A 13107-nucleotide genomic window follows, 5' to 3' on the forward strand; every position below is an offset into this window, starting at 1 on the left:
TATTCCAATCTAATAATTTCAATTAATGTTGAATGCTCGTATATTTTTTATATATCAAAATCAACTTATCTAAAATAAACAAATACTTATATAAATTAAATAATTTTTAATTTCTTCTATTTAATTGTATAATGTAAAATTTCAACCTTATTATTCATATTTAAATAATTTAAATTTTAAAAAATTTGGGATGTTACTAAAATGCATACTCCTCCGACCCCCAATAAACGAACTCATATTCATTTTTAGCACGTCCAACTAGAGTAACTCGTTTTTTTATCAAAATATAATAAAATTTATCTTACTTTATTATCTATTTGATTCTTTATTTAATCTTATCTCCTAGTACTTTATTATTTTCTACTTAAATACTTTTTTAAATTTCATATCCAAAAGACGCAGAGGAAGTATGTTGTTTTCAGAATCGATACTCATATGAATTATTAAAATTAAAATATACTCCCTTCGTTCGCCATTAGGAGTCCCGGTCACTTTTGCGCACTCATTTTGTAAAAATGATAATAAATAGTTAAAGTGGAGAAATGGTAAAGTAAGAGAGAGAATAATGTTGTGAAGAGTCTTCTTAGCATTATTCTCTCTCTTACTTTACCATTTTTCCACTTTAACTATTTATTATCATTTTTACAAAACGAGCGCGCAAAAGTGACCGGGGCTCCTAATGGCGGATGAAGGGAGTATGTTTATAAAAATAATTATAAATATACATTATTATTAGTGTTTATTGAGTTGTAATGGTGGATTATAGTGATATAAGTTGTAAATAAATTGATGTATATGAGTAATGAGTTGGAAATAACTTTTCATAAATCGAAATGCCCATATTTTTATGGGACAAACAAAAATAGAAAGTGCACATATTTTTATGTGAAACAGATGGAGTATATATTTCCTGACAGACTCTTACCTTCAACTAAGAGCAACAGCAATGGCGCCCGTCCCGGCGGAATTCTGACCTGCGTGCCGGAAGTCCGCGCGGGACGTCCGCCATTGTGCAAGGAGGCACGGATACGGACATCCGCTGCGGACACCGGAGTTCCGCGGCGTTCCGTGGATATCCGTCGCGGCGTCCGTGCGGACGTCCGCCATTGCGTTGACTCCCACGGACGTCCGCGCGGACGTCCCGATTATTGCATTAATTTTTTTTATTGTGGGAAGTCCGTCGGGATGTCCTTGGGAATGTCCGCCACTGTGCAGTGGGATATCCGTATGACGTGGCATCCGCAGTGGGATGTCCGTATGATGTGGAAGGAGGTGTTTTTGGGATGTCCGTCGGGACATCCGCACCACTGCTAATGCTCGAAACTAATGCTTGCATATCATAATTTTGAATTTTATTTTCTCTTACGTGCCTTGCTAAGGAATTGGTGTTCAATTTCAATCATTGATTAGAGATGTTAATCGGGCTAACTCGTTTGGATTGTCGGGCTATTTAGGTTATGAATTTTTTAGGCTGTAAATTTTCGACTCTAATTGTAATCCACCGCGTTTCAGGCTAATCCATCAGGCTTTTCAGCCCAAAAAGATTTTAAAAACAGTCTCCTGTAATCAAAATTTTTTGGTAAAATAATTCTAAATTTCAGTTATTTTTTCATATTAATTTTAAAGTTACATAAAATCTATAAATTTTCATGATTTTCATTTTTAAGTGAAAATGAGTCTTTCATCTCGATGAATCAATTAATTAAAGCAATAAATTTATAATATGCATGTCATGTAATTTCAACTGAAGTACTTAATAAAACTTGAATTGTTCTTTTCATATTGCAAAAGGTGTATAATAATTGTAAGAATGGTATTATGCAGTTTTTGCAATAAAAATATTGAGTCATGTGTGCATGAATGTGAACCTTTATCCATGGTGCGAAATTGAGAATGTAACTAAAATTGAATCTTTCTATTGCCATAAACTCATAATTCATAAGTTTCGATCCCTTGAAGGAGTATTTATAGTAATAAAACAAATACCACACTATGCATCCAATATAATGCTATTACTGAAAAATAAAATAGAAATACTATTGAAGAATACGATATAATCAGCCATATATTGTAAATTACGTGTATAGAATTAATTATACTATCTCCATTATTGAAAAATAAAAATATTTAAAACGGTACAAATTTAATGCATAATTAGTGAAGTAAGATAAAAAATTAGTGAAACAAGAAAAAAATAAAAAATAGATAACATAAAAGTGAGGAAGAGCAAAAGTATTGAAAATAATGTGCAGTTTATATCTTAAAATAAAAAAAAATTTTAAAAATTATTTTAATGAACGACCCAAAATAATAATAGTTTTTATTTTTAAGTACAAGTATAACTTTTTAATTGAGTAATAAAGAAAGAAAAATTATTATAGAATACACATGTTAAGATTTGATTGGGCATGAGCATGGTGACATAGTAGCTCTCTAGAATCACCTATCAGACTCTGGAATGCTCCATAATATTCTACCGAAAGAAAAGCACCATTTTCTTTCTGGTGTATAAATACATATCTCATCGCAATCCAATCCACCACAGAAACAAACACTTTGAACGCCATTTCGTAGTAATTCACTCGCTCTCATCAATCACCAATCGCAATGTCTCTCATTCCCAGCTTCTTCGGCCGCCGCAGCTCCGATCCTTTCTCCCTTGATCTGTGGGACCCTTTCCGCGACTTGGGCGTGGGGTCCGGCAGCGAGACGTCCCAGTTCGCGGCGACTCGCGTGGACTGGAAGGAGACGCCGGAGGCCCACGTGTTCAAGGCCGACGTGCCCGGCCTCAAGAAGGAGGAGGTCAAAGTAGAGGTGGAGGAAGGGAATGTCCTCCAGATCAGCGGTGAGCGCAGCCGTGAGAAGGAGGAGAAGAATGACACCTGGCACCGCGTCGAGCGGAGCTCTGGCAAATTCCTCCGGCGCTTCCGCCTTCCGGAGAACGCTAAGGCTGATCAGGTTAAGGCGAGTATGGAGAATGGGGTGCTGACCGTGACGGTGCCTAAGGAGGAAGTGAAGAAGTCTCAGGTCAAAGCCATTGATATATCTGGCTGAGAATATTATCTTCAATTATGCTTGAAATTTTAATAAGCTATGTACAAATGAAGTGTGTTTCTGGTTTTTATCTTGGATGTATGTATGTGATTTGAATCCGAATTTAATAAAGTGAGGTAAATAAAATATTATCTGTGTATGTTGAAGTTTATATTAGGAAACAAAAGCAAATTAAATAATTATAGCACTCCTACTTTGTATGGTCGGAGTGTCTGTGTGTGGATGCATAGCTCAACGGTACTTTTGTTTCGAACTTACAAGAATTATTTTGTGTGAAACAAGTAGTTAATTCTATTCTTGAGTGACTAATTTATGAGCATAAATCAAAGTTTTGAGTCCATGCTTCGTCTATACCTTATATTGTTGTTAAAATTCTAGCCAAAAAAACCACTTGATCAAATTTTGGTCCAATACATAACTTTAAAAATGACTTATTAAATTATACTACAAACTTTAACAAGTTTATTAATTGCCTCGTGGATTTGAATTTTTTGAACAATTGAGCGTGGCATGGACGCAGAGAATGTTTGACGTGGACGCTTGGAAATGCATGGCTAGTAATAAATTATTATATAATATTATTCCACTACAAATTTATACTCTTTCAATTTTATTTTTTCGTCTCTGAAGAGTATATTCTATTTCATTTTTCGTCTGTTCCCAAAGAATATGAACATTTCAATTTTAGAAACACTATTCTCTCTAATGAGGTGTGATTCATTCTCCACTAACAATACTTAAAAAACTTTCTCAATCTGTCTCTCTCTTACTTTACCAATAATGCATTAAAACCCGTGCCGAACCTAAAGTTTATACTCATTAAAAATAAGGAGAGTATATTTTATAAAAAATGGTTTCTTTTATAAAAAAAAGGTTGAAAACATGTTCCTTCCATTCTTCTTCTTCGCAATTGTAAAGTTATGATTTTAATAGGGATATAATCAACTTTAAGGCCACCGCAACGCGTCATGCGGGTGGCCCGTATTTCATTCCGTAGTGAGGGAATCGGGGCGGGACCCGTTGCAGCGTCTCGTCCCATCACCAGCCCGTCACGCAACCCGTCCAGCCGCGACGAAACGCGGGACGGCTCGCCACGCGCCGAGGCGACGCGGCGCGCTCCCAGGCCATGCGTGACGCCCACTCGCCGTCCCGCGAGTGGGCATCGTCACTCTGACGCAATAATTCATTTTTTAAAAAATAGGGTTAAATAAAAAAAATAAATAAATAATGTTAAACGGTAATATTACCGTTAATAGAGCCGTTTTTCCTTCTTTTTTTTACTCTATAAATACTCCTATTTCATCCCCATTTCACACACAACTACACATCTATTCTTCCCAATTCATCTCCATTTCCTCTCCAATTTTCATCTATTATCTCATCACAAAATGTCCGGCGACAAAAACTCCGGCAGTGGCGGCTCCGGCGCGTGGGATCTCAACGCGTTCGGCGACTGGGGGAGCATGTACAACACATTGTGTGGTTCCGGTTCATCGACGCCGGGCACTCAGGGCCGGGAGGGTACCAACCACCCAATTTTGATGTTGATGCATACGCCCGTCCCTCCGCCCTGCGGTATTCGCAGGGATTATCCCAGATTCGGGAGGATTATCCGGTTCAACCCACTCCGGAAGAAGGCCGGGGCGGGAGAGGCTCCAGGGCGGAGGCGGATGTGACATCCCTAACCTGAAACATGCATCAATTTGCATATTTATAATATTATTTGTATAATTATATGTTATATAAATAAGTGTGTATGTGTACATAATTTTAGATAGCTAAAATAAATGTGTATGTGTAATACCCGAAAAAAAAAGAAATTTTGAATATTGTTTTTATTAAGGGATGTTTCTTTTTGTGAATATCTTGTTGTGGATATGATTTTATTTACCTAAGCAACATGTAATTGAAATAATTAATTAAGCTATGAATTAAAATCCTAATTAACAAATTAAACCTCTTTCTCCCTATTTTCGAAACCCCTCCCCCTCACCCCACTATTTTCTCAACCTCCCCACTCCCACATAACCGATACATTATCTCCTTTCCAATCACTCATCGGTTTCTCTCATCTCCCTCTCGCTTTTGTTCTCAACACCGGTAAGGTCTCTCTCTCTCTTCCTCCCTCTCGGTTCTCACCTTTCCCCCACTCACTCCCTCTCATTGATTTCTTGAATTCATCAAGGTATCACACTCTCGCGTACCGATTTGGAGTCGGAGTAGGGAAGGCTTTCGAACTACATTTGAACTCTTCGAGAAGGTAGTCCAAAACCCTATTTCCATACCCGAACCACATGCATTTAGGACGTTTTGAATGTTTTAAATGCTGAATAGGTTTTGTGATCATGTGTTTATGTTGAGTATGTTTTCGGTGGTGACTGACAGTGGGTTCCGACCCCTTTTTGACTGATCAAACGATCTCCTTTTGATACGAAATTTTAACTGTGTAAACTTGGGTGTGTCTTCTGTGTGGTGTGTAAATTTTAGCTTCATTGGACGTCGGATGATTTTATAATGATTTTTGTAAGTAAACTGCGCAGTTCTGCGAGATGTACGTTTCTGGGTGATGTGTTTTTGTGCAATGGGTGTGAATCTGGGTGTTTTGATATTATGATGTATGTGGGTGTGTTTGGCCAAGGGATGGCTCGGAGGAATCAGCGTTTGGTTCGAGTGTTTTGTGTGTGTTGGCCGAGAGTTTTAGGGTTTGGCCTAGGGTGGTGTTGTGGAGAGTTTTGGAGGGTTGATCTCGTGTTTTCGGGTGTGTTTTGGGATGTAGAATGTGTGTTGTGAATGTCGTATAAGGTTTGAGAATCGTTGGTTGGGGGAAAACTGGTGTGCACTTGATCGGGCCAGCGGCCGAGACGCCGAGCCAGATGCCGAGCCAGATGCCGAGACAGGTGCCGAGCCAGTGCCGAGAGAGGTGCCGAGACGGGTGCCGAGCCAGGCGGCCGAGACGGTCGGCCGAGGAGCCGAGCCAGGCGGCCGAGACGGTCGGCCGAGGTGCCGAGCCAGGCCGAGACACCGAGCCTTTTCCGAACCTTTTCCGAGCCAAGTGAGCCGTTTGCACAAGGAGGGTATACCGGGAGTACGAGTGTTTCGGGTGTGTGTCGTGTGCGCGTCGTGGGTGCGTGGTATGCGTGTCGGGTGCGTGCGTGGTGTGTTTCGGACGTGTGATTCTGTGTGCTTGACTTATAGGATGTTGTTAAGTGTGTGTATGTGTAACGTGCTAGATATTGAAGTCATCCACGTAGAAAACATGCATTGTTGACTAAGTCTCGTCTTCCCTGAGTCTAATCATGATTCTCATTTATTTATCTTTCAAAAGGGTGATCTTTTACGAGGAAATTGTGGTTGAAGAAGGGAACTATTTAAAAGCTAAGCAATTGAGGTGGGCTTTTCTACCCTACTATTTTGTGGGTTATCTTTAATACGGACGCTGTTCCGGAAATGTTTATGGAGATGAACTGTTTGTCTTGCCAACTGTTTTGTTTTGAAACCTATCTGAAGTGGTTTACCACATATGTTTAATCGAATTCGGGTCTGTTGGGCTGCGAACCCTCAGGCTAGTGTACACGAGATCGGGAGCCATCTGAGAGCAAGTTGGCCGGTCTAGTTGACCTGGGGTGTGGCCACGCCCCTTGTCACCCGTTGGATCAGATAGTGTATGATGGTGGGAATAAGGGTGGCAATATCTGAAAATGACTGCGTAGTCGAATTTATGAAATATGTTTTAGTGTACTTGGGTTATTTTCTTTACACTTAAAACCCCAAGGTTACACTGTTATGGCATGACAAACTATGATTTTGGCGTGTGTCCACTGAGTGCAATAAGTACTCAGCCCTGCATGTTGTTTTCTTAATGTGCAGGTTGAGCGACGATGGGGATGACGGATGTTGAGCAATTAAAGTCAAAATTGTGTTTTTACTTTGCCTTTTGGATGGTGTCGTGTCGTCATACCCGGCATTATCTATCTCTTGGTCTGTTCCGCTGCTTTGTAATCCGATACAATGTTTTCATTTAAACTCTGTTTACTTTAACTTTAGAAATGTCGCTACAGTACATTGTTTTGAAGTGAACTTCCTCTAATTAAACGATTTCGGGTCAAGTATTCTTGTTCTCCCCTTTCTTCCCCGCTTCTTTATTCCTCCCCTAGTCGCGGTCCACCGTACTTCTTATCCTTAGGAAATGCGGGCGTGACAGAGTGGTATCAGAGCCTAGGTTTTCTTTCTGCTCTGGATCCAAGAGTCTTTTTCTGTTTTGAGTAAGTTTTCAAAAGTGTCATTGGCCCAACATCCGACTCATCGCACTCAACCTGAAATGAGGTAATGAAAATTTTGAATTTTTGGAAAGTATATGGAAGTGGAGGAAATTGTGATTTTGGGTTTTGAAAATGATTTTTGGAAAGTTTAAGTAAATATTGATGCATGTGGAAGGGTACAAAGTGATGTGAAAAGTTGGAAATTATGAGAGTTATGAACTGTTATTGTGTGTTGAATTTATATGAAAGCATGTGGCTGATGTGTGATGCTATGATGACGTGAATGTTGATGTGAGCTTTTACGTGTGAATGTGTTGGCCTTTTGAATGATTGAACTTAGACGTGAGAGGTTTCACTAGTGCTTCTTGGACCTATAGTAGATAAGGACTTATGGCCTTTGAACACCAGCGGGCTTGGAATTAGAACAGTGATACGTCTGCATACACATATCTCTCTCTTCTTCGGTTATGCACCCTGTTTTTATATGCGAGGCGATTGTTTCTGTTTTTCTATAGATGGCGCGTATGTTCCGAACCCCGCGACGGAGTGATCGTGATAGACTTAGGGCACAGAGGGTGCTCAGAGAGTATAGAGTGTATCGAAAGAAGGATCACATACCGTTGATTGAGTTCGTAGCGCACTTCGACACCCCCTGGAGGGCAGCTCAGGAGTTCGGAGTGACAGAGCTTGACGGCATTGAGAAGCTAATAGAATTGCTCCCTGACAGCTGGAAGGAGTGGGCTGAAAGAACGGCGAGGAGGTACACGTGGCATGAGCCCGTTACCGATGACATGGTGGGCGACATGGCTGGCTTTCGGAAGGCCGTGTATTGTGCACTGGTAGACTCTCGAGAGGAGCAGCCCCCACAGGATGTGCAAGAGAGGATCGTGTATCAGGACAAGTACGTGAGTATGTACGAGGGTGAGCAAGGGTTTGAAGATAACTATGAGGAGGAAACCGAAGAGGATCCCGAGGAGGAACCCGAGGTGGCTCCGCAAGGGAATTCCGAGGAGGACGATGACGAAGATCCGGAGGAAGGGCCTATGGATGAAGATGATCGAGTCGTAGTCTAGAAATAAAATAGTTCGATGTCTTTTTAGTTTTTGCTTTTAGTGTGAACTGCTCTTGTGAAACAACGTTTAACCTTCTTTCTTTTAATGAGGATTTGGATTTGATTTATATCCTATGTGTTGTATCTTGAACCACACGAAGTTTTTCTTTTGAGAAATTTTTGAGAAGGTGGTAATTGTGGATGATATTTGTAGTAACACTTTATGGATATTGAATCAGAATGCCGCCAAGACGTGGACGCCACCCACGACAAGGACCCAACGCTGAGGCACCACCTCCACCACCACCTCCACCACCACCTCCACCCCCGCCTCAGCAAGAAAGATTCATAGTTACGTTCTCCAGGCAGAATCCCCCTAAATTCGATGGACAGGGAGATCCCTCAAAAGCCGAAGAGTGGATACGCGGCCTCGAGCGTATTTTCAGGGTCATGGAGTGCACAGATAGGGAGCGCATTGCTTGCGCCACCTTTCAACTATCAGGTGATGCCGATTACTGGTGGGAGACTCGGCAAAGAACTATGAATCCTGCACGCTTGGAAGCGTTAACATGGGAGGAGTTTAAAATGGAGATTGATAACAAGTATGTCCCAAAGACGTACAGACGGGCCAAGGTGGTAGAATTCCACACGCTGAGCCAAGGCCGAATGACTGTAACTGAGTACGACCGAGCCCTCGCACAGATGGCACGATATGCGCCCGAGTTGATGGACACCGACGAGAAATGGGCGGTGAAGTTCCGGGCCGGGCTCAAGGATGAGATAAAGGCCGCATTGGCTTGTCGAGGAGAACTCTCCTACTCGAAGATCTTGACTTGTGCACTGGACGTGGAAGATGCACTCCCTAAACCAAAAGTGGTGGCGACAACAAACGCGACACCCCTACAAGCTCAGTCAGGTCATCAAGAGAAGAGGAGGTGGGATGGTGATCACACTCAGTATGGTGGCAAGAGGCCACAACACATGAAGAACCCACCCTACAATGGCGGGAGACAGAATACCTATCACCCGAGGGCAAGCTTTCCGCCGAGGAACCCTCAATGTGGAAGATGCTTCAAGTACCACACCGGAGAGTGTCGAGACCCTAGATGCTTCAGCTGTGGTGGAAGTGGCCATTACTTCCGAAGTTGCCCAAATAAGAACATGGGAACGGGGACGAGACAGAACCAGTTAGGCTTCCGTCCACCATCCCAGGCACTACCTGCACCTCAACCGCCACAACGCCGCCAAGGACTGCCGTCGCAAGCAAGAGCCTACGCCTTGAAGGGGAAGCAGCCGGCAAACGGGAAAGAAACCTTTGGGCAAGGAAACTTGGCAGGTATGGGCACCCTTCTCAACATGCCTATAGTTGTCTTGTTTGATACGGGTGCATCGCATTCCTTTATATCAACTTCTTGTGTGGGTACATTAGGATTACCTACTGTTAAGACCGAACCCACTATGAGTGTGACCTCACCGGTAGGCGGGACTATAGATATATCCCGATCTTGTGCGTGTGTGAACTTTGGAATAGGTGAACTCAGTTTGTTGGCTCATAATTTACAAGTAATGACGATGGGTAGCGTAGACATAATCTTGGGTATGGATTGGTTAGCGGAGAACCACGTTACCCTTCATTGTAGAGAAAGAGAAATTTCGTTTGAAACCCCAGGAAAAGAGCCGACGAGGTTTTACGGAATCTCAATGAACCGACGCAAGTCCATTGTCTCCGCGCTGCAAGCCACTACAATGATGAGGAAGGGATGTCCAGCGTACCTTGTTTATTTGAATGGGGAGGAGAAGAAAGACAGGAAGATAGAAGATGTGGCGATAGTGAGTGAATATCCCGATGTCTTCCCCGATGCATTGCCGGGACCCCCACCCGACAGGCAAGTAGAATTCACGATCGATCTGGAGCCCGGATCGGCACCAATATCCAAGGCACCTTATAGGATGGCGCCAAAAGAGTTGGAGGAGCTTAAGGTGCAACTACAAGAGCTACTGGAATTGGGATTCATTAGACCTAGCGTGTCGCCATGGGGAGCACCAGTGTTGTTTGTGAAGAAGAAGGATGGAACGATGAGGATGTGCATCGACTATCGAGAGCTAAACAAACTGACGCTGAAGAACAAGTATCCACTACCAAGGATAGACGACTTGTTTGACCAACTTCGAGGGGCAGGAGTCTTCTCTAAGATGGACTTGAGGTCTGGGTACCATCAGCTGAGGGTTCGGCGAGAAGATGTACCCAAGACGGCTTTTCGAACAAGATATGGTCACTATGAGTTCGTTGTGATGCCTTTTGGACTGACGAACGCCCCGGCAGTGTTCATGGACCTTATGAACCGCGTGTTCCATCCATTTTTGGATCGGTTTGTCCTAGTTTTCATCGACGATGTGCTCATTTACTCAAAGAACGTGGAGGAGCACAAAGAGCACTTGAGAACCGTCCTAGCAACTCTAAGGGACGAGAAACTATATGCCAAGTTCAGTAAATGCGAGTTTTGGCTCAAGGAAGTGAACTTTCTTGGACATATAGTAACCTCAGATGGAATTCGTGTAGACCCGGCCAAGGTGGAAGCGGTGCAGGAATGGAAGTCGCCTTCTACACAAAATGAAATTCGAAGCTTCTTAGGACTGGCAGGCTATTATCGAAGATTCATTGAGGGATTCTCGAAGATAGCAAGGCCAATGACACAACAACTGAAAAAGGGAGTCAAGATGAATTGGACACCAGAATGTGAGGCGAGCTTTCAGTTGTTGAAGGAGAAATTGACCACCGCACCAATTCTAGCTGTGCCGGAGTCAGGGACTGACTATGCGGTGTATACGGATGCGTCGAAGGTGGGACTTGGATGTGTGCTTATGCAGAAGGGGAAAGTGATTGCATATGCATCGAGACAATTGAAGCCCCATGAGCTGAACTATCCGACACATGACTTAGAACTGGCAGCCGTGGTACATGCACTGAAGATCTGGAGACATCATCTCTATGGAGTCCGTTGTGAGATATACACGGACCATAAGAGTCTAAAGTACTTCTTTGAGCAAAAGGAGTTGAACATGCGCCAACGTAGGTGGCTCGAGTTGGTGAAGGACTACGATTGTGGTATAAATTACCATCCGGGAAAAGCAAACGTAGTGGCCGATGCTCTTAGTAGGAAGTCGCAATCTCAGCTGGCCACCTTTCTTACTATCGAGGAGAGTTTAATCCAAGAGTTCAGTAAGATGCGGTTGGAAGTAGTGAGAATGCCCGAGACTGTGGAAGGAATAATAGCCACGTTGGTGATGGAACCCGACTTAAGAGCCAGAATTGTGGAAGCTCAACGGCGGGATACGTTACTAGAAAAGATTCGTTCAGAAGTGAGGGCGGGTGAACTCGGAAACTTTCACGAGGCAGCGGATAATGGTCTCACATACAAGGGAAGGTTGTGTGTGCCTAAGGATGAAGGCCTGAGGATCGAAATCATGAGAGAAGCACATGAAACCCCATACGCTGCACACTCAGGAAGCACCAAGATGTATCAAGACTTGAAGAGGCAATTTTGGTGGAACGGTATGAAAAAGCATGTTGCAGCTTTTGTGGAGAGATGCCTAGCATGTCAACAAGTAAAGGCGCTACACCAACGGCCCTATGGGAGATTGCAACCCCTTGAGATTCCAGAATGGAAGTGGGAACATATTGCAATGGACTTTGTGACAGGACTGCCAAAATCCCAGCGAGGAAACACTGTGATTTGGGTGATTATAGATCGCCTCACCAAATCTGCTCATTTTGTACCGGTTCGTGCTACCTATGGATCCAACCAGTTGGCCAAGATATATGTGCGGGAGATTATACGCTTGCATGGAGTACCAGCGACAATTACATCCGATCGCGATGCTAAATTTACTTCTAGATTTTGGACGAGCCTGCAGCGCGAGTTGGGGACTAAGTTGAATTTTAGTACTGCCTTCCACCCACAAACCGATGGGCAGTCAGAGAGAACGATTCAAGCCTTAGAGGATATGCTGCGAGCCGTGGTGCTAGATCGAGGTTGGGGTTGGGAAGAAGTGTTGCCATTGGTTGAGTTCGCGTACAATAATAGTTACCAAGCGACTATCAAGATGGCTCCATATGAGGCATTGTATGGAAAGAAGTGTAGATCGCCACTTTATTGGGATGAAGTGGGTGAGAGAAGAATTCTCGGACCAGACTCTGTAGAAGAGATGATAGAGATTGTTCGACAAATCCGTGGGAGGATCAAAGAGGCGCAGGATCGACAGAAATCATACGCCGATGCTCGGAGGACCGATCTACAATTCGAATCTGGAGAGAAAGTTTTTCTGAAAGTTGCCCCTTCTAAAGGAATAACTCGATTTGGAGTGAAAGGAAAGCTGAGACCCCGATTTATCGGACCGTGTGAGATTTTGGATAGAGTCGGCGCGGTAGCATACAGATTGGCCCTACCACCAAGCTTTGGGAAGGTGCACAATGTCTTCCATGTGTCACAATTGAGGAAGTATGTGTTTGACCCCGCACACATAGTTCACCAAGAAGAGATGATGGTCCTAAATCCCGATCTAAGTTATGAGGAGAAGCCCGAGGCCATTTTGGATCGAAGGGTGCAAGAATTGAGGAATAAGTCAATTGTTTCGGTGAAAGTACGATGGAGGAATCATGGAGTCGAAGAAGCAACATGGGAATTAGAAGATAAGATGAGAGAGAAGTTTCCAGAGCTGTTTGAGTGATCTAGGCAAATTTCG

The 13107-nt window shown here is 43.1% G+C and overlaps 1 protein-coding gene across 1 annotated transcript; it reads left to right on the forward strand.

Moving 5' to 3' along the window:
• The first annotated feature begins 2519 nt into the window (after window positions 1–2519).
• On the forward strand, window positions 2520–3180 carry LOC121769310 (class I heat shock protein-like). Its single transcript, XM_042166074.1, has one exon. It carries the CDS (start codon window positions 2608–2610, stop codon window positions 3052–3054), a length of 447 nt encoding a protein of 148 aa, XP_042022008.1. The 5' UTR covers window positions 2520–2607; the 3' UTR covers window positions 3055–3180.
• Window positions 3181–13107: the final 9927 nt, after the last annotated feature.

The sequence above is a fragment of the Salvia splendens genome, chromosome 15 (genome assembly GCF_004379255.2).
Source record: "Salvia splendens isolate huo1 chromosome 15, SspV2, whole genome shotgun sequence".
In the NCBI taxonomy this organism is placed as follows: Eukaryota; Viridiplantae; Streptophyta; class Magnoliopsida; order Lamiales; family Lamiaceae; genus Salvia; species Salvia splendens.

Excerpts from the sequence above, each read along its gene's own strand:
- LOC121769310 (XM_042166074.1), top strand. The coding sequence starts at position 2,608 with ATGTCTCTCATTCCCAGCTTCTTCGGCCGCCGCAGCTCCGATCCTTTC.